This window comes from Nyctibius grandis, chromosome 15, assembly GCF_013368605.1.
Source record: "Nyctibius grandis isolate bNycGra1 chromosome 15, bNycGra1.pri, whole genome shotgun sequence".
In the NCBI taxonomy this organism is placed as follows: domain Eukaryota; kingdom Metazoa; phylum Chordata; class Aves; order Nyctibiiformes; family Nyctibiidae; genus Nyctibius; species Nyctibius grandis.
Window position 1 is genome coordinate 6,350,878 of NC_090672.1, and position 17,445 is coordinate 6,368,322.

Below are 17,445 nucleotides of genomic sequence, written 5' to 3' on the forward strand. Positions count from 1 at the left end.
GAGCTGTGAGACCCTCACCTCAGCAGAGCCCCACTGATTTCCAGCACCTCATAACAGGGGTGTGTGCGTGAACCAGGACCAGGCACAGCACCTGCAGCAGAACCCTGCCACCTTGGGCTACGATACCTCTGACCATACAGGACGAAGACAGGGAGGTGTCATGCACCAACAGGAACCGCACGTGGACGTAGGGACTCCTCCGGGCTCTGTCACGCTGCCCTCCCAGGGAATAGGGCAGCGGCTGGATCCAAACAGACCGGCACTGGAGCGGGGCTACCCAGCCACAGGGTTGTGTGACCATGAGCAGGCACTCACCAGCTGGTGCTACTGGGGTCCCAGTAACCTCCCCAAGAGTGTCTCCCTCTGCATAACTTATTAACATTTCTGCAGGAATTAAGAACCACACCGAGGAGCTCTCACTGTTAGAAATGGCTTTTTTATTGCTTAGCCTTCTCCCCATCTCCAAAAGGAACCCCAAAATTATCAAATAAAATATATCTAAACCAGTTGCTATTACAGTTCTGAAGAACCTCGATATCGAACACAGCCGTGCTCAGCGCATTTCTATCCACTGAGCAGACCTTCTGGCACCCGTCACTGGCACTTTTGCATAGAGGCTAAAGCAAATTTGGTACCTGGATATCCCGGTGGAAAGCTCCCACAGTAGGGCCTGGAAAGCAATGACGTCCTCAGTTTGGAGCACAACTGCCACAGGACTGGAAGGCTATTGAGGAATATGTAGCTTCTTTCTTTACTCAGGGATCTCTCACTTGCAAAAGAAAAGACAAGGATCCACAGCCAGGAAAAATGTCAGGCTGAAACAGAGGGGGCTGCAGTGCAGCCCTGGTGAGACTATCAGACACAGTGTGCTGATATTGGTGGCCAAACTTCAATATGGCATAATGCTATGTGGCCAAAACACACCTCAGCACAGCCCCTACAGCATGAGGCAGGGGTGCCATCTGCAATGCTCAGGGGCTGTGACCTCCAGCTGATCAAAGAGCATTCAAGGCAGAGTTTCCTGCTCTCAAGTGCCTGGAAACTTTAGTCCAGGTGGCCCAGTTTTATGGCTGTGCCTTTTTCAGATCAGAATCTGATCTGACGGGTGTTGGCGTAGCTGAATGACAGAGGCTGAGGACACCACCACTGATCCGATCGGCTTATTCTGTCCCTGATTGACCCCAATGACTCTCCAACCATTCGACTGGTGTAGAACAGCAGTTCTTAATGTGTGACAAGAGGATCAACAGCAAAGTGTTTTCTAATGGTCCACAGGTCAGCCAAAGATGACACCGAAAAGGCAGACTAGTGGTCCAGGAGATGAGAAAGCTGGAGAACCAGGAGCTTCAAGAACAAAGTCGTGTGTATTCCAGTCCAGAAATGCCCAGCTAAGCCATACACACTTGACTGCTGTAAATTTTGCTATTATGCATGAGCCATCTGGTTGGGTGATGTCTGTAACAGCAAATAAGGTGGTCAACTACACAAGGTTCCAGTTATCACAGGCTCTATTTTCTGTAATATTTCATTAATCAAGAAAACAAATCCTGAGTAAAGCTCTTCCGTTCATGCCATACCATTTCTGCAAGTGACAGCAACTTCAGTGATTAACATCAACTGGCAGCTTGAATTCCTTTAGCGAATAAAAGGCGATTTCTCCGTGATCCACCAGTGCAAAGACCACCGGGACGTCCCCACTCTGATACGTAACCTGCTTCAAAGCCCGAAGGGATGGAATCTGCTCGTCAAAGCTGCAGAGAGAAAAACATCCCGTTGTTCTCAAAGCAAGAACACACAGACAAAGCTGTCCTGGCCAATGATCACAACAGCTCACTTTGGTCTTAGGAGTTGGTAGTGATGCTCCCCACCCCTTTCAGTCAAAGCAGGAGGCTGCCAGCCCTGAGAGAATACACTGCATGCCGGGAACTGGGAGCTGTCAAATCCTTTGCCAAAAAACAAGGGCAACTGCACACTGCTCCATGCTGTGCTGATTAGATGCAGCTCACAGGGCTATTGGCAAATTGCCAATCCAGTGCAATCTTAATACCTTTGTGCCAGGAAGATCTTTAGGTTGCTGGGATCAACATCTCACCTGCTTTTCCCTCCTTCTAATTCTGCAGTCTGTTTGCTCATAAATGAAAGTATTTATAAAGCAAGGATCATCCTACTTGCTCATGACAGAACTTTGTAAAACTGCATTACCACCTTCCTTGCTCTGGCTACGGCAGAGAGGGGAGGAGGGACAGTTTCAGTATATATCAAAATTAGAAAAGGCAGAGTCTATGGAGTTTAAATATCAGGTCTGGATCCAGCAAGAAAGGATATACCTATATCCTCTGTCTGTACTGATCTTAAAGTTATATATGACAAAGATCAAAATACTAAACCCACAGCCCTGAGCCTGTAGCGAGCTCTGGGGAGGTATAACTGCAGAAATCCATAGGGATCTGCCCTGGCTGAGGATTCAGGTACTATATGGCTCCCTGCAAAACTGAGCTCTACATGATTTCACAAGCATTGCGTAAATACAGCCGTGGCTTCTCATTCCTGACTCCAGTAATACTCAGTCATGAGCAGCAACCAGATGACCAAATAGTGTGGGCTGAGCACAAGGGCTGGGGGAATTGTCAGCCACAGCCTCCAACAAAGGAGGAACAGAAAGAAAAAAAAAAATGTGGGTAGGATCACCCTCAAGGGAGGCACTCTGATGATCTGTAAAGCTCACAAGATGCTGGGTCATTTACAGATCATTAGGGCTTCATTTCCACAACAGCAACCGCTATGTTTCAGAACACAGCATAAGACCCATGGATACCTCCGAACACACATCCTGACATATGGCTTCCCAGGGTTTGTCTTCTTAAACTTGGCCACAGCATCTGCTTGATACACATTGAAGTCTATCTTCATGCCCTCTGGGTCCTCCTGCAGCCTACAGGAGAGAGAACACATCTACATGCGTATGGAATTGAAACATTGTAGGGTATAGATACAGCAGAGGAAAGAGGGAGGAAACGCTCTTGAAGCCGGGCTAGTTTGGGCCCTTTGAAAGGCTTCACTCAAAGTACTGACCCTGCAACTGTTCTAATTACTTTCCAGACCTTTCCTGTAGTCAGACCAGAGCAAGCTCCCACCCCACATCTGCCACACTCCCTTCTCTGCAGACCCCCTTGCAAGAAGCACCACTAACAGATAGAGAAGCAAAGCACTGCTCTGCCCTACAGGGACTGCACACAAACGCCACACAGACTCTTCGAGGCAGGAGCAGAACCAGAAGTCCCAAAGCCAAGGTTTTATAATCACTGCAGCAGGGATGGCAGCACATTCCAGGGATGAGGCACAGGTGAAACCCAACCAAACCTCTGGGGGAGATTACCTGGCTGGGGTGCAGAGAGGGAATGGCAGGAGAAGAGAGCAACCCTGATGTTTTAATTGGCCTGGAAAGCCCTAGCTCTGTTGCTGCAGGACCTGGTACTTCACAGAAATGTCAGCCTCTCACTACAGATGCAACGGGGTCCTGGAGCAGAGCACTGGATTCTCTCAGCATCCTGGATGCCAGGCAGCTCCCAAACTGCTGCTGTGAGCATCTCGCAGACCTCACAAGCAGGGAGCGTCACAAGACATCCCCACTCCCTAACAGCTACAAGCTGGCTGGCTGGATACTAACCGGGAGGCTCCATCCAGGATGTGGCAAGGCTGCAGCACGCTGATCTGCTGGAGGAGCGCAGCTGGAGGGAGAAGGAACAGGAAAGGATCAGACCAGCTATTTCTCTCCCAGGGCACTCCCAGCACTCCACCGCCACCCACGAGACTTCCTCCTCCGACAATGGCTGGCAGCACCACAGTCACCACTGGCTACTTCAAAGACCTCAACTTCCTCATCTCCTCCCAGCGCACAGCCCAGAACACCCTGCAATTGCTTTGCATCTTGCTGGCCCTGATTTCACATGCCTAACAGCCTAGCAGGAAGGACTGCAATACAGTAGGACATGGGGAATAGATTACAAGACCTCCCAAGGCCCTGTTTATCCTGGCACTTGAGAGGGCTATAGAAAGAGATGGAAAGGCAGACGACAAGCTTTCTTCTCTCTCCCCATGTCCATGGCTGGGCTCCTCTGGGCCTGCTCTGACTAGGTCTTCTAGTGAGATTCCCCTCAAGGTACTGTTCCCTAAACTTATGTTCAGCTTCCCCATGTCATCCCTTTCACTGTTGCATACCAGGCAATGTTTCAGAGTCGGGGGGTTGAAGGGGGTCCCTGTCAAGTTCCCAGAGCCAGTACCTGATGAGGTAGCTTCATCTGGCCGCAAAAGCGGTGTGACAGCTTGGTCCCAGAGATGTGGTGGTCGTCTCCAAACCCTCTGCCGGCTCCTCCGCTCCAAAAGGGCTTTGTACTCCTGCCAGTTGGAGCAGCACCTCACCTCCTGGTCAGCATTGACGCTGCTCTTGTACCTGCTCTCCCTCTCTCGCTGCTCCCTTTCCTTCCGTGACAGCTTCTCCCGTTTCTGATTGATGCGTGCACACCAACAAGTTACATCAACCTCCTTCCCTGGCACGTTCTCTGGCAGAAGCCCCTTGTCAGGTGAGGGCAGATGCGTGCATGGCTGGTCTGGGGCTACATTTGGCAAGATGATGGTGGTAAAATCCCAGCAGGGCGCATGGGTGCCAGTGCTGCTCTCCTTGTGGCCTCCAGACCGGCTCCTGGAGGGGCTCAGGAAGTCCTTTTGTCCTGTATCACAAGGAACTGGGTTTGACTCCCCCTCTCCAGTGCCAGCAGCTGATTCCTTTGGCTGCTCTGACAAGGGCTTTTCATCCATGGGAAGGCAGCTGGAGTCTCCACAGTCATCTCCAGCTATTTCAGAGGTCCCTTCAGCCTCTGGAAGGTCCTCAGATACCTTATGTTTCTTCTCATGCAACCTAAAGACAGAAGCAGCAGCATAAAAGAGGGAGAGTGTGTGGTGGAACTTTATTCCCTTTGAATCCTGCCTCCTCCCTGCTAACAGGAAGAATGCAGTCTGCCAAGCCTAAAGAAAGGACAGCAAAGTTGGCAGGAACCCCCAGACAGGTCTGCAAACCCTTGACAACAACCTCTTGGCTGGAAGGAGGGTGTTTGCTTGTGTGACATACTGAGAAGGGAAAAAAGCAGGCCAAAAACAAGCGGTGAAGGACAAAGGCAGAATAAACTTCTCATCAGATCTGCATGAGGTTTGACTTCAACACCCAGGAGAATCCCAGTCTTGATTTGTATAGACACATGTTCCCAACCTGCCATGCAGCCTCCACACTTCCCATATACTGACTCAAACACCTCCACACAAACATGGTGGACTTCAGCCAAACCAGCACGGGCCAGACACCTTCCTGCCAGCACCTCTTACTGGTACAACAGTCAGTCCCTGGTCCCAGAGAAGATGGGGCAGTTTCTAAACCAGCAGTTTAATCTCCCAATTCCTAAAATTTCATAACTCCTCAGGCACTGAATTACTTGTTAACAGAAGAGGACTTGCAGACCAGTCTGGTCCTCCCTGTTTCTTAAAGGATGACGCCACCTACTGGAAGCTGTCATAGTTATTAGCAAAATTACTAATTATATCAGCTGCCTTTTGCATTTTGGCAACTTCTAGAGGCCACGTGCAAGGACCAGGATGCAACTATACTCTCTGCTGTACAGTCCTAGCATGTAAGCTGCCCTGAGGGGGTGGATCAATGCAAGATGTGCACTACAATGTCTGCCCTCCCTCTAAAACAGAGCAAGAGGAGACATCTGCCACATTTCTTCTGCACTGACCTCTCTACCCAACTATTTTGGCATCTCACCACTGCAGCTGGCAGTTTGCCCCATTAGCCCTGCATGAAGTACAGATGTGACAAAAGGACACACTGCAAAGAGTTCAGGAAAAGCACTGCACTGCTTGGGGACAGCCAAGAGCAGCTGTGCCAGACAGGTCACCCACAGCACAAAGGGCTGAGGATGCTGTTCCCACGCTGCAGAGCCCAGAAGATGGAAGGCGGCTTTGGGCCACATCCTTACCGGGGGCTGGAACTCCTCCTCCTTTTGCGATGGTGTTTCCCAGAGCTCTGGCAGTGACTTTCCAGGTTCAGTTGCCTCTCGTAGGGAGACGGGACAGTGCTGTAAGGAGACACCAACACAGAGGCTGACAGCAGGGTGGGGCAGTGAAGGGCACTACCCTTCTGCTCAGCCCCCAGAATACAGCAACAAAAACCTTTTCTTCCAGGCACAGAAAAATCCACAAGCAGGACCAGGATGGCCCTCAGTTCATGCCCCATTTCATGTTCCCAATCACCTCCTCAAGAGGGAGGAGCAAGGAAAGGTAGAGTGCCACTTTTAGCCTTTAATCCTTCCAAGAGATGGAATGCAGGGTCAAAGTCCTCTTCTCTGCCGTTCCACTGAGGCCATGCAGCAGGCACAGAGCTGCTCAGGGTCTTCAGAAAGGAGAAAGCAGCACAGAAAGGAAAAGCTGGTTACCTGGGGTCGAATCTCAGTACAATATAACCCAGTTGCTTCAAGTGGCTGAACACCTTAGAGCAAAGGAAAGCAAGAGGGTTAAATGACTACCCTAAAACCAAACAATTTACTTCAGTTCTGCTACAACTGGGTAAACTGGCACTGGCAGAGGGGAACACACCAGGGATAAGACCCAAAGCAAAGTGGGGAAACAGGAACTAATCATCTGGAAGAAGGTGAGTGGGAGAAACTGAGAATGACTCTCCTTCCCTCCCTAACTGTTCTACTCTGTTCTCAGCCACTGGAAGAGGTTGCGTGGCAGAGGCTGGGATCTCTGCCTTCATCCTCCTTGCAATAGCTGGAGGTCCCAACACACCTGGTAATGCGGCAGGCTCATTGCCTCCTGGGACAGCAGGATCTCGTAGGCTTCCTGGACTGACAAGGGCAGATCTCTGTAAAAAAGCTGAACATAGCCCTGCAGGGCAAAAGCTTGGTGTTGAGAGAATCACAGGGAACACATCTAGGCAAGCTCACATCAGTCTCTTCCCACTGGTCTCAGCCCCCTCCTTCACATGACATCCACGCCTCCCCACGTGCCACCTGCATTACTTACAGTCCGTCTCCCATGCTCACTTCCCCCATGCCAGGTTTTCACAGCCAGGTAAGAAGTTCCCACCCACAGCTGTCAGCTTCTGCCCAAGTGCTGCATCTGTTTGGAGGATGCAGCTGGGAGCATGATGCTCAACTGTTAAAATAATCATTGCTTTGGGAGATAATTTTCTTCAACTTTGATGATCTCAGTGATTCAGGACACAGCGCAACTACAAAAACATTTAGGACCAGCACAACAGAGAGCTGGAGCAGAGAAATTGATGGCATCCTCAGACACCATCAATTGGTGGGTCCTCAGAAGCATTTACTGCAGCCCCAGTGATCCATAGGTAGCTTCCCAGGCAACAGCAACGAACCTCCGTGAGGCACTTTCAGGCTGCGCCTCTTTTTGCTCCTTTTTTATTTTTTAGAATGTGTTTACTCATAGATAAAGAAAACAGAACACTAGGAACCACAGCTCTCCCATGGGATGGGCTGAAGGCATCTAACTGGTATTTTCTGCTTCCAGGGAGAGATATTGTACTCAGCAACTGACTAAATTTTATTTTCAGCGATTTGTTTAGGATCTATTGTTTGTCAAAATGACAGAGGTAAAAAAGCTCTACCTTTGCAGTTAGGATTTAAGGGATGGCATCAGATGACCATAATCTGATTAAGTTTTGCTAAGGTAAAAAAGTTCCCCTTTAGATCGGTGCACCTATTCTACTGATAACAGGCGTCCATGGAGAAACAAAAAAAAAACTCTCTACAGCAAAGAAATCCAACTGAGCCCTAACCAGCATTTCTGCAAGCAGAGTAGCACTGAAAACAACCTGGTCTCACTCCCCTGTCTGCCACATTTAAATCTCTTTCTGCCGTATATACTGAGAGGAGATGCCAAGAAGCAACACCAAAGATCTCTGCTTAAGTGTAAAGCATGTACAGCACTGGCTGCTATATAACTGCCTCCCATGCCAGCCACCTTCCCGTGGAAAGATCTGATTTAGTGCCTAAATGTGGCCCTACCAAGCTGAACAGAGTTTCACTAATTCCTATCAGCTTCTTAGAGAATCACAGAAAAACTGTGCTAATGACCTTATGAACCCTGTCATTGCAAAATATGTAAGATACACTGGACAAGGGAGGAAGTCAACTTATGACAGAGAAGGCACTGACCAGTCTCAGATGTCCTCATTAACTGTACACGAGCTCTGAGGAAAAGGATTTCTCAGTATCAAACCTTTTATTCCAATTAACTCCTGCAAGGAACAGAAGATAATGGTTTGACCTCATTTCCAGAAATTCCCAGAACAGTGAGTTTTCCTGGACTGTGGAAGTTCAAGTCCCTATACCTACAGATTTCGGTAAAGAAATAATTGATATATAAATGTGTGTTTCATGGCCCCCAGAGCAAGAAAGTAGACAGAGATCTCAGCCAAAAACTTCGTAACACGCTCCTCATGCTTCTCATTCTGGTAAGAGAGCTGACTTACTAGCAGTACTAACAGAAATTCAGATCAGCTACAACTCTCCTAGTCTCTACTGTCATATTTGACAGACGAGTGGGTTAAACATGATACCAGCTGGATAAACTGGACACTGATCCAACTAACATGCGCTGCCAACGACACAGAGGCTGCTTTGGAGTACAACATACGAACCCATGGCCTGGAGACAAACAGCTCCATCAGCAAACAGGCTAAAAGAGACAATTCCTTGAGAACCGGGTGTTTATCAGCTGCTCAAACTGCAGCAGTGGCCAACACAAGTGACTTCATACTTCAGTCTAAAGCTGCTACAGCTCCTCCAATCATTCGCGAAGAACCCAATGCCCCCATCCACGCGTGGGTATCCTACTTACACACTCCAGCAAGTACAGCGCTTCCTCGGGCAGCAGGCACTGTTTACCACGCTCTGTGAACCCCATGGTGTGCCAGAACTTCCCCTGGAACAGAAGCACAAATCCATAATGGGCTCTGGCTGTTCCCTGCTGACAACCAGGCTCTCTCCCATTTCAAGCAGCAAATTAAGGAATCTGCAATGGCCAGCAGGAGATGATCACACCGAGCACACTCTGCAGCAGACTTACCGCAGGGGACTTCAGCTCTACGATGCCCTGTCCTGGCTTCCACTCAGCTTTCACCAGACTGCCTCTGAGAAGGTCAAAGATCAGTTTGTTATTACTAGCATGGCCTACAATCAACTCCTATTGTAGCAACACAAGCAGCTCAGGAAGGTATCAAAAGGAGCAAACTTCCAGGTGGCATTTTTACAGGAAAAGGCCTTAGAAAGACATCATCCTCTGGATCTAGCAGCTGAAGATTCCATTACCACCTAGTTAAGAGTGTATTTGGTCAGCACCAGAGACATCTGGCCATAGGCTACAGCAGCCTGCTGGAGACGTGTGGCCCTGATATATCATATGATTGTTCAGATGCTGCCAAGACTCTCAAATCACTGTACCCCACCCACATGGTCTCACAGGAAAAATTTAACAGCTGAGAAAAAGTGGAGGGTGACTTTGCAAGAATGCAAACATGCATTTTTAACAGCTGGCTCAAGGAAACGGAAGACCTGTAGGTTCTGACATGGACTTGCTCTACATCTTTAGTCAGTACTGCAATTTCCCATCTGAAAAGAAACCTAAACCTTCCCAGTCACCCTCCCATCCTGAGTCTCCACTGCTGCCCCAGACACACATCTATAGAGGTACTTGAACAAACCCGACTGTGACAATAGTGGAAGATAACGGTCTACCCTGTCTGACCTGCCTGTCTGCTGGAGGTCGCCATTCTCTCTCTAAAGTCCCCAGTGGTGTTATTTAATAGCAATAGTTTCTGCTGCTACTGATCTGTGCAGACAGAGAAACTGTTACCAAAAAACAGCAGGTCAAACAGGGAAAGCGTGTGCTGAGAGGCAGCATGTGAAAATCTCCCAAGAAGTGATAAGCTCCAGAGACTGGTAGTACTGTTGAAACCACCAAAACTGATAAATCAAGGACGCAGAGTCATCTGAATCTGCACAAGGTCACACATGAGCATCAAATCTAAGAAAATGCATTAAAATTAGAGTAAAGACTTGGCCCCCAGAAGAGACTAGTGTTTTCATTAGCTGCAAAATACAGATAAGATTTTATGACTGTTTCCTATTTACATTTTGAGAGCCAGAGTTGCTGGATATTCCCTTCCACCAGGAGCTCTGGAGTGTTTCACACCCTACTTGTTTCCTGTGATTTCTGCACTAATCACTTCTCTTCTAGAAAATTCAATTCAAGCTCATGTCTGCCTGTAATGTAGGGAAGCTTCAAGAATCTGAGAGATATATATAGTGTGTGTATATATATAGTGTTAGGTTAACAGTTGAACTCTATGATCTTAAAGGTGCTTTCCAACCAAAACGGTTCTATCAGCAAGGGACTGTGTAACTCTGACCACGCCAAAGAAGCCAGTGGCTGCTGCTTGCAAAGGCTACAGGATTATGCACACACCTGAGAAAAGTCAGGGCCCTCGGAGGGACTTTCTGAACACCCACATCGAAGCCACTGGTATGCCAGTATGACCTTCTGCTCCCGAGGGACAGCCGGGGTGTTGCTCCGACCAGGGAGCTGTGAGCAGATGGACTGAGGGAACGGGCAAGGAGACTTACTGTGCTAACAGCCACCTGCTACTAACGGCTCGGTTCTACTCATAATAACACCTGAACGGACGGCAGCGGTGCTCTGACCCCCGACACGATCCCTCCCAGGGAAAAAGGAGTTCACAACCCCGCGCTCGGTGGCTTAAGCACGGCCCCGCCACCCCCGGCCGCTCCCGCGAGGCAGCCGGGCCGCCCCCCGCCCCGCGGACTTACAGCCGCTCCACGCGTTGCTCGGAGAGGAGCTGCCACTGCTGCTCCCGGCACAGCCGCAGCTTCTCCGCCTGCTCGGCCGAGCCGTCGGGGATGAAATCCTTCTGGCCGTGCGGGCGCTGACGGGCCTTGCGGCCGCGGGCCGCCGCGCTGCGGGGCGAGAGGGGCGGCACGGTGAGGGGAGAGCGCCCCGACACCCACCCTGCGGCCGCAGCCGCCCAGCCCGGGCACCGACCCCCGAGGCCTCCCCGCCCGGGCGGGCCCTACCTCGGCCGGCGCGACCCGCCGGGCTCCATGGGCGCGGCGCGGGGAGCCGCTTCCTTCCGCCGCCGGGGCCTGGCGCGGGCAGAGCGAGGCGGCTGCTAGCGCGCCCCCTGGCGGCTCGGAGGGCTGCGAGCAGCGGGGACGGGGCACCGGGGCCGAGCACCGAGGCACCGTCAGGCTACACCGGGCCGTGCACAGGGGTACGTGCCAGGGCCGCACACCGAGCTTCACCCCCGGGCTGTGTCCCAGGGCCCTGGGGTGAGCTGACTTTTGGCCACTGCTAGAGCCCACCCAGCCGCTCTCGCTCCCCCTCTCAGCAGGACTAGGGAGAAAGTAAGGTGAAACAGCTGGTGGATGGAGATAACGACAGGGAGATGACTCACCAATTACCATCATGAGTAAAACAGACTCCACTTGGGGAAAATTAATTTATTGCCAATTAATATTAGTCCCAGGTGTGGGTATCCACTCTGGCAGGGCCTCCTCCAGGTGCTGCAGCACCTGAACCACCTCTTCTTCTCCTCCTTCCTGACCGTGCTGCTAACAGAGCCCTTTCTTACACTTTTCCTCCTCTCCTCTCACTGCTGTGCAGTGTTTTTCCCTTTCTTAAATACATTTACCCAAAACCACCACCAGCATCACTGATGGGCTCAGCCGTGCCCTGCAGTGGGGCTGTTGGAGCCATCTGGAAACAGCCAGAACCATCTGGAAGTGTCTGCATCTGGCACGGGGCAGCCTCATCCTCTCCTTGCAGAGCTCCCCACAGCCCCCACAGCTGGTGCTGTGCACACTCAGGCATGTGTGGCAGCCCCCAGAGCAGAAGCAGAGGTGCTGGGGAAGGAGGTTTCTCCCTTTGGTGGGTGTCAGTATTTCTCCTGGCTCAGGCTTCACCAGTGGCCGGCGTGGTGCCGGTGCTGGGGCCGCCGGGCTGTGCGGAGCGTGCAGTGGTCCGGCTGGGCTGGAAAACGAGAAACCTTCCTGCACTGCGGCCTCGCGTCTCTGCTGACGCAGCTGGATTTGCCGCCCGGGGAGGCGTGAACGGACCTGACGGGGAAATGCTCCGAAAGTTCAAGTTTCACCTCAAGCCCGTCTCCTGTTGCTGCGGGAGAGCTCGCAGGAGTCACTGAGCCTCAAGTAGGAAAATACAGCTTTCCCTCGACCTGAGTCTCTGATTCCCCCGGCGGTTTCCCAATAATAGTCCTTTGACAAGATGCCAGCATAGGCAGATGAATGCAAAAACCATTCTCCTCCATTTTCCACTGAATGGTTTAATTTTTGCTTCTTGCCTGATTATTTCCTCCTCCTAAATTGAGCCTTCATCCTGCAAGGGGGTCAAGTGATTTTGGTCAGCCTCTCTGTGGCACGCGGGGGGATGAGGGCTCGTGGATGGTGCAAGGGGCAGCGGGCTGTGTGGTGACAGAGCTTTTTCTCCCTGTTCTCTAAAAAATATGTCTTTAGGAGGCTATTCAGACTGCCTGATTTTAACATAATCCCAGGACACCACATCCTCCAGCTTTCAACTTACGGCCTGTCACCCCTTTGTTTAACTCAGTCTCCTCTTAAAATAGATGTGTTTAAATTGCTCCAGGAAAGGCTCTGGTCCAGAATTTGCTTTTGTCACCCACTGTGATTACAAGACCCAGAAATGTCAAGACTAATCTCAGTTCATATTTTCTTTTCAATACTGGGATTTTAGCTGTTGCAGGGGAGGGGGTCCTGTTCCTCACAGGGGCACCAGCAGCGCCTTGCTCCCGGTGGGACTCACAGTTCTCCCCAGCTGAAGCCTCTTAATCAGCCCTAATGAACTGAGTCTCATCAGCTGGGTGTGGGTGGTCCTGGGGAGCTGCACTTTCTTTTCCCAGCTTACAAATGGAGGATGAGGTGGGTTTGTTTTTTCTCTTTAGATATTTTTCTGGGCTTAAGTTAGGGTTTTTAATATTAAGTTTCTGTGTAGCTGCCTTGAAACCATGGTTGTGTTGCTTATGGGGGGAGCTGTGGAAGAAGTTGATGGTAGAGGCCACGGCTGCTCCTCACTCTCTTGTGGGATACTGCCCTCTCCCCAAGGCAAAATGGGCTTGATTTGACTGGAGAGACACAGCACTGAATGCATCAGCACTGGGACCGTGGGCTCTCAGAGCAGGTAAGTGGGGTGGTTTTGCCCACTTCTCTTTTTTTTTTTTTTTTTTCTTGTCTTGGGTATGGAAAAAAATGTCAATAAAGTATAAAGATAGTCTGAGGACTGAAAATATGGGCTAGCTGCCTCTCCTGAATGGGGCAGCCTCCTCCTGTCTCTCCTTCCTGTTGCTTATCTGACACTCTGGGGGGAGCAGAGCAGGGCTGCGTTGTGAGGGGATGGGTTTGAGCCCTTTCAGTCCTTTTCTGTTGTGTCTAAGTCATGTTTGTGCAGTCCCTATAATCACAAGTTCCTTCTGGTTAACTCCTGGATGTACTTGGTGTAAACAGACTCATAGTGTTTTTTGAGAAAACAGGAGAAAGTGTGGCCTTGGGATTGTTTTTCTAGTTTTGTGTAGCGTGCAAGGCACAGCCAGGTGAGAATTGCGTGCTCTGTGCTTGAGCTAAGCAGCTTTGCCAGGTACAGCTACCTGCTTTAATCTCTGTGTTAACAACTCCTGCAGTTCCTGGCATGGTATTTGGAAATATTTTAGTAGCTCTGCAGAAACCAGCTGTGCCTCAGCTGTTTGTGGCTCAGACTTTATCTATTTGCTAACAAACGGTACCACTCGGAAAACAATGTCTGAGACAGGTAACGTGGCGCATCTACTTCGACTTCTTTACAATCTATGGAGCATGTCCTGAATCCAAGAGGTTTTTTGTGTAGATGCTCTATGTATTTGGGGACAGAAAAGGATACTACAAACTCCCTAAAACTGGCAAGTGCTTAAATTCTTGTGTGTGTTGCAATACATGTGATGTTATCTCTGAGCTGTGCTCATATCATCACTGTTCAACAACCCTGTTATCACAGGTTAGCAGTAGTTCAGCATACAATTGTCTAATTATTATTATACTTCATTATGTTCTAGTGGAAAATATCTCAACTCTGAGCTTCTAGAGCATCATATAGACGAATTCTTATAGTAGAACATAAGAAGGGAGTATTTGGCAATCAATTTCAACAGGATTTGGCAGACCTTAAATATGCACTGAAGTGCTTGGTTTTGGATGAAAAGGAGATAATGGTGTCAGGTGTTACAGCTTGTCTGGGAGGTGTGGGACCAGCCTGTTTTCTAGCCTCACCTGGGAGTTTTCGGCAAATTCCTTGCTGCTGTAGAATGCTTGTGATGCCTGTGATTGTTCCTGCAGCCTGTTACAGCTGGGAGTGTGGGCAGGGCAGTGGAAAGAGACTTCTGCCCAAAAAGGAGATTACTGAGGAAGGTTTCTGGGCTAAACCTTTATTGTCACTTGTCAGAGCTGGGATTGGGAGGTGTAAGGACAAGGTTTTTAAGGAAAAAAACCTGTCTTCAAGAACAGGATTTTGGAGATTAAGCAGTTAATACTGCTACATAACCAGTCTGTGTGCTGTGATTCACTGGCATCTTCTGCTGCCTTTTGATAACTGAGAAATGGAGGAGCTTAAGTCTTGCCTTCTCTCTTCTGATAAGTTTGTTGTAGAAATTGCCTTGGTGTGACCATCTGCAGACTACAGCACAATTCTTGGGGCTCTGCTCTGCAGCAGGAAAACCGATATAGTATCGCTGTGCGTGCTTGTGGTACACAATGAGCGAGCTAAGGCCCCAAGTAATGATCTGAATCTAGGCTTACCATCACCACTGTGAATTTCTAGAGCTGCTGTCTGTTAGTCATCTAAGGATTTATTTGAAATCATTTACTGGAACCTGCACATTGTTAATTACATGTGAAAAGCCAAGGAGCCACGGACCAAATCCAGCAAGAATGATTTAAATAGTCAGGAGTCTTTCTTACCTCAGTGATGCACTGTACTAGGCTGGGAGAAATGCTGAATTATTTCCGTCTGGAGAGAATGGCTGAAGCTTTTCTCATTTCCCCAGTTTGCCTTGGCATCCTGCTCGCGGTTCACTTGAGCAGATTGAAGGTTTACACTGGGATGCCTGGCTTGGGGTGAAGGAGCCTCACTGTTTAGAGTTCAAGGCTGTAGATCATGCTCCTTGCTCAAGTTTCATAACTTCTCCCGCAATGTGTTTGTACTCACCAGGTACTTTGAAATGTCTTCCCTGGGCTTTGGTCTGGAGAAGCATTCAAAAACCTGCTGCTTGTTGCTGGGCTTTCCATGAAAGGAGATGCCTGGTAGAGACATGCCTTTGGGTCAGAGACAAATGACTGAGGACTCCCAGAGTGTCTTTTGCTTGTGCTGGGGACTGGAAAGGAGGAAACATTATTTAAGGCAAGGAACTGGGAGATCAAGGGTCTGCTCTGCAGTGTCTCATTAGCTTGTGAAGCTCCAGGCTGTTCCTTACCTGTTCTGGGCACTCCAGGCTTTGAACCATATGGGATGAACAATTTGTGCTGTGCTGCTTGTAAGGCTGAGTCCACAACCATGGTGAGGCGAGGAGCACTGGGCGATTAAGGTGCTAAGGAAGGGTGAAGAGCTGCTCAGGGTCTGCACCAGCAACCAGAGACCACTAAACTCTTCTGTGTTGCTGCTTGCATTTTGAAGGTCTTTGCATTGATTAGTTGGAGCACTAATAACGTGTGCTCCTCTGGGCTCTTAAGTTTAATTCAAATGACAGCAAGAGATTAGAATAATTAAGATATTTTAACAGCTCCACAAACAAATCAGCCCTGTGAACACTAAGTCCCAACTACAGCATCTTGATGGTGACAGGTTGAGATGATTTCAGTTACAGCACTACAGTATGTTGATTTGTTCTCTGTATGCAAGGCTTAAAAGGATGTTGCTTTCTCCTTTGCTTGTTGGAAGCAAATTGCTGACAGTTACTGTATGGGGTGGGAAGGGATGAGTCTCCAGCCAACAGCTGGCACAAAGCAGGCACTGAGGAGGAGTGGGAAGTAAGGTTGGTTGTGATTATGCTTTGGGCTATTTGAAAACTGGGCTGCTGCTTGAAAGCTGGTCGCTGGCAGCTGGCAAAGCACTTGTGGGGTGGGTTGGAGGGGCTGGCATGCTCTCCTCTGAGGAGGAAGGTGCTAGGAGGTTTCATGTGACAGTCTTCAAATGAATAGCATCCTCTTTGCATTGTTGGCTACTCTGATGCCTCTCCTCTTGCCAGCCCCTGTGTTTGTGCACTGCTGCCTGCTGCTGGGTACCCAGCTCTCACTCCTGAGCATCTCTTGAATGTTGGGAGGAGGTTTGCAGCAGTGTGACGCTTGCAGTCCCTCTTAATACCCGTCCCCTTTAGGCTCCCTCCCTCCTGGATATGTGGCTTCAGGAGCCAAGCTGGGAGCCTAGTTGGGTTAATGGGATGCCCAGAGGGATCCAGATGTCCCACTACTTGCGTGATCCTGCAAGGTGAGCCCTGTCCCTTGGGGACCTTCAATAGATGTTAAAGCCTCTGGCTGACTTCTTGCCACCCTTGCACAGGACTGACCTTGACTTAAGGCTGTTTCTCAGCCGAGTGGTGGTTCTCACATTTGAAGTCATACACAACTTTCAGAGCCCACATCAAGGCTGTAACTCTTTTTTGTTTCAAACTTACAAGCTGAGAACTTTCTCTCAAATGCGTACATGGTATTTTGTGTGATTGGATTCCATTTGGACTAAAAAGGCAGGTTTGTAGAAGTGGAACATTGCTGCACTGAAAGGGCTGGGTAAGTGGAAAAAACACTCAATGCCTGAGGGCTGTTATCTTTCTGCCAGCCACATACGGGTCTGGGACCAGCCTGTAAAGCCAGTTACCTGCTTGTTGCTCTTCAACAAGGCTTTATGCTGAAGGATAGAGTAATTTTCACCTTACCCAGCAAAGGTGTTTTTTAGTTACCTAAAACCACCTTGGCAGCAGATGAGTTAGGTGGAGCACTTGGGGGAGGTGTGGAGTCCACCTGTATGTGTGCAGTAGCCCTGGGGCATCCAGGTGAGTATTGCATGTGGCAGCTCCTGCCACGCGTGCAGGGACTGCCCCATAAATCTTTTCAAATAACCAAGCTGCTTTCCCCTCCTCTTCTACCACAAAGTTGTTGCTAAAAATTGAAATAAGTTGATTGCCAACTCCCATACTGGGCCCTGCTGCCTATGTTTGCCTGGGAGCAGGGGGCAGCTGGGGGAGCTCCTGGCTGCTTTAGGGGGAGTAGTTTATGTCCTGATAGCTGCTGCTGTTGGTCATCC

General features: G+C 49.7%; 1 protein-coding gene across 3 annotated transcripts; it reads right to left on the reverse strand.

Moving 5' to 3' along the window:
* Positions 1-685: 685 nt before the first annotated feature.
* TSEN54 (tRNA splicing endonuclease subunit 54) lies at positions 686-11,200 on the reverse strand. 3 transcript variants are annotated; one of them, XM_068413069.1, is made up of 12 exons: positions 11,169-11,200; positions 10,905-11,051; positions 9,145-9,208; positions 8,917-9,000; positions 6,841-6,939; positions 6,486-6,538; positions 6,030-6,128; positions 4,281-4,915; positions 3,668-3,728; positions 2,816-2,932; positions 1,578-1,751; positions 686-1,455 (listed from the first exon to the last, which is right to left on the reverse strand). In XM_068413069.1, exons 1-11 carry the CDS (start codon positions 11,195-11,197, stop codon positions 1,601-1,603), a joined length of 1,539 nt encoding a protein of 512 aa, XP_068269170.1. In that variant the 5' UTR covers positions 11,198-11,200; the 3' UTR covers positions 686-1,455; positions 1,578-1,600. The 3 variants fall into 3 exon arrangements, with proteins under 3 accessions (XP_068269170.1, XP_068269169.1, XP_068269171.1); XM_068413068.1 differs by having other exon boundaries at positions 686-1,751; XM_068413070.1 differs by lacking the exon at positions 6,841-6,939 and having other exon boundaries at positions 686-1,751.
* Between the last annotated feature and the right edge of the window lie 6,245 nt (positions 11,201-17,445).

What these genes read in the sequence shown, in the direction of transcription:
- TSEN54 (XM_068413069.1), bottom strand. Translation starts at nt 11,197, where the DNA reads ATGGAGCCCGGCGGGTCGCGCCGGCCGAG. An exon ending in GTACTGAGATTCGACCCCAG is followed by an intron (nt 6,129 to 6,485) that starts GTAACCAGCTTT and finishes GTCTCCTTACAG; the next exon opens with CACTGTCCCGTCTCCCTACG. An exon ending in AGGAGGAGTTCCAGCCCCCG is followed by an intron (nt 4,916 to 6,029) that starts GTAAGGATGTGG and finishes TTCTGTCTTTAG; the next exon opens with GTTGCATGAGAAGAAACATA.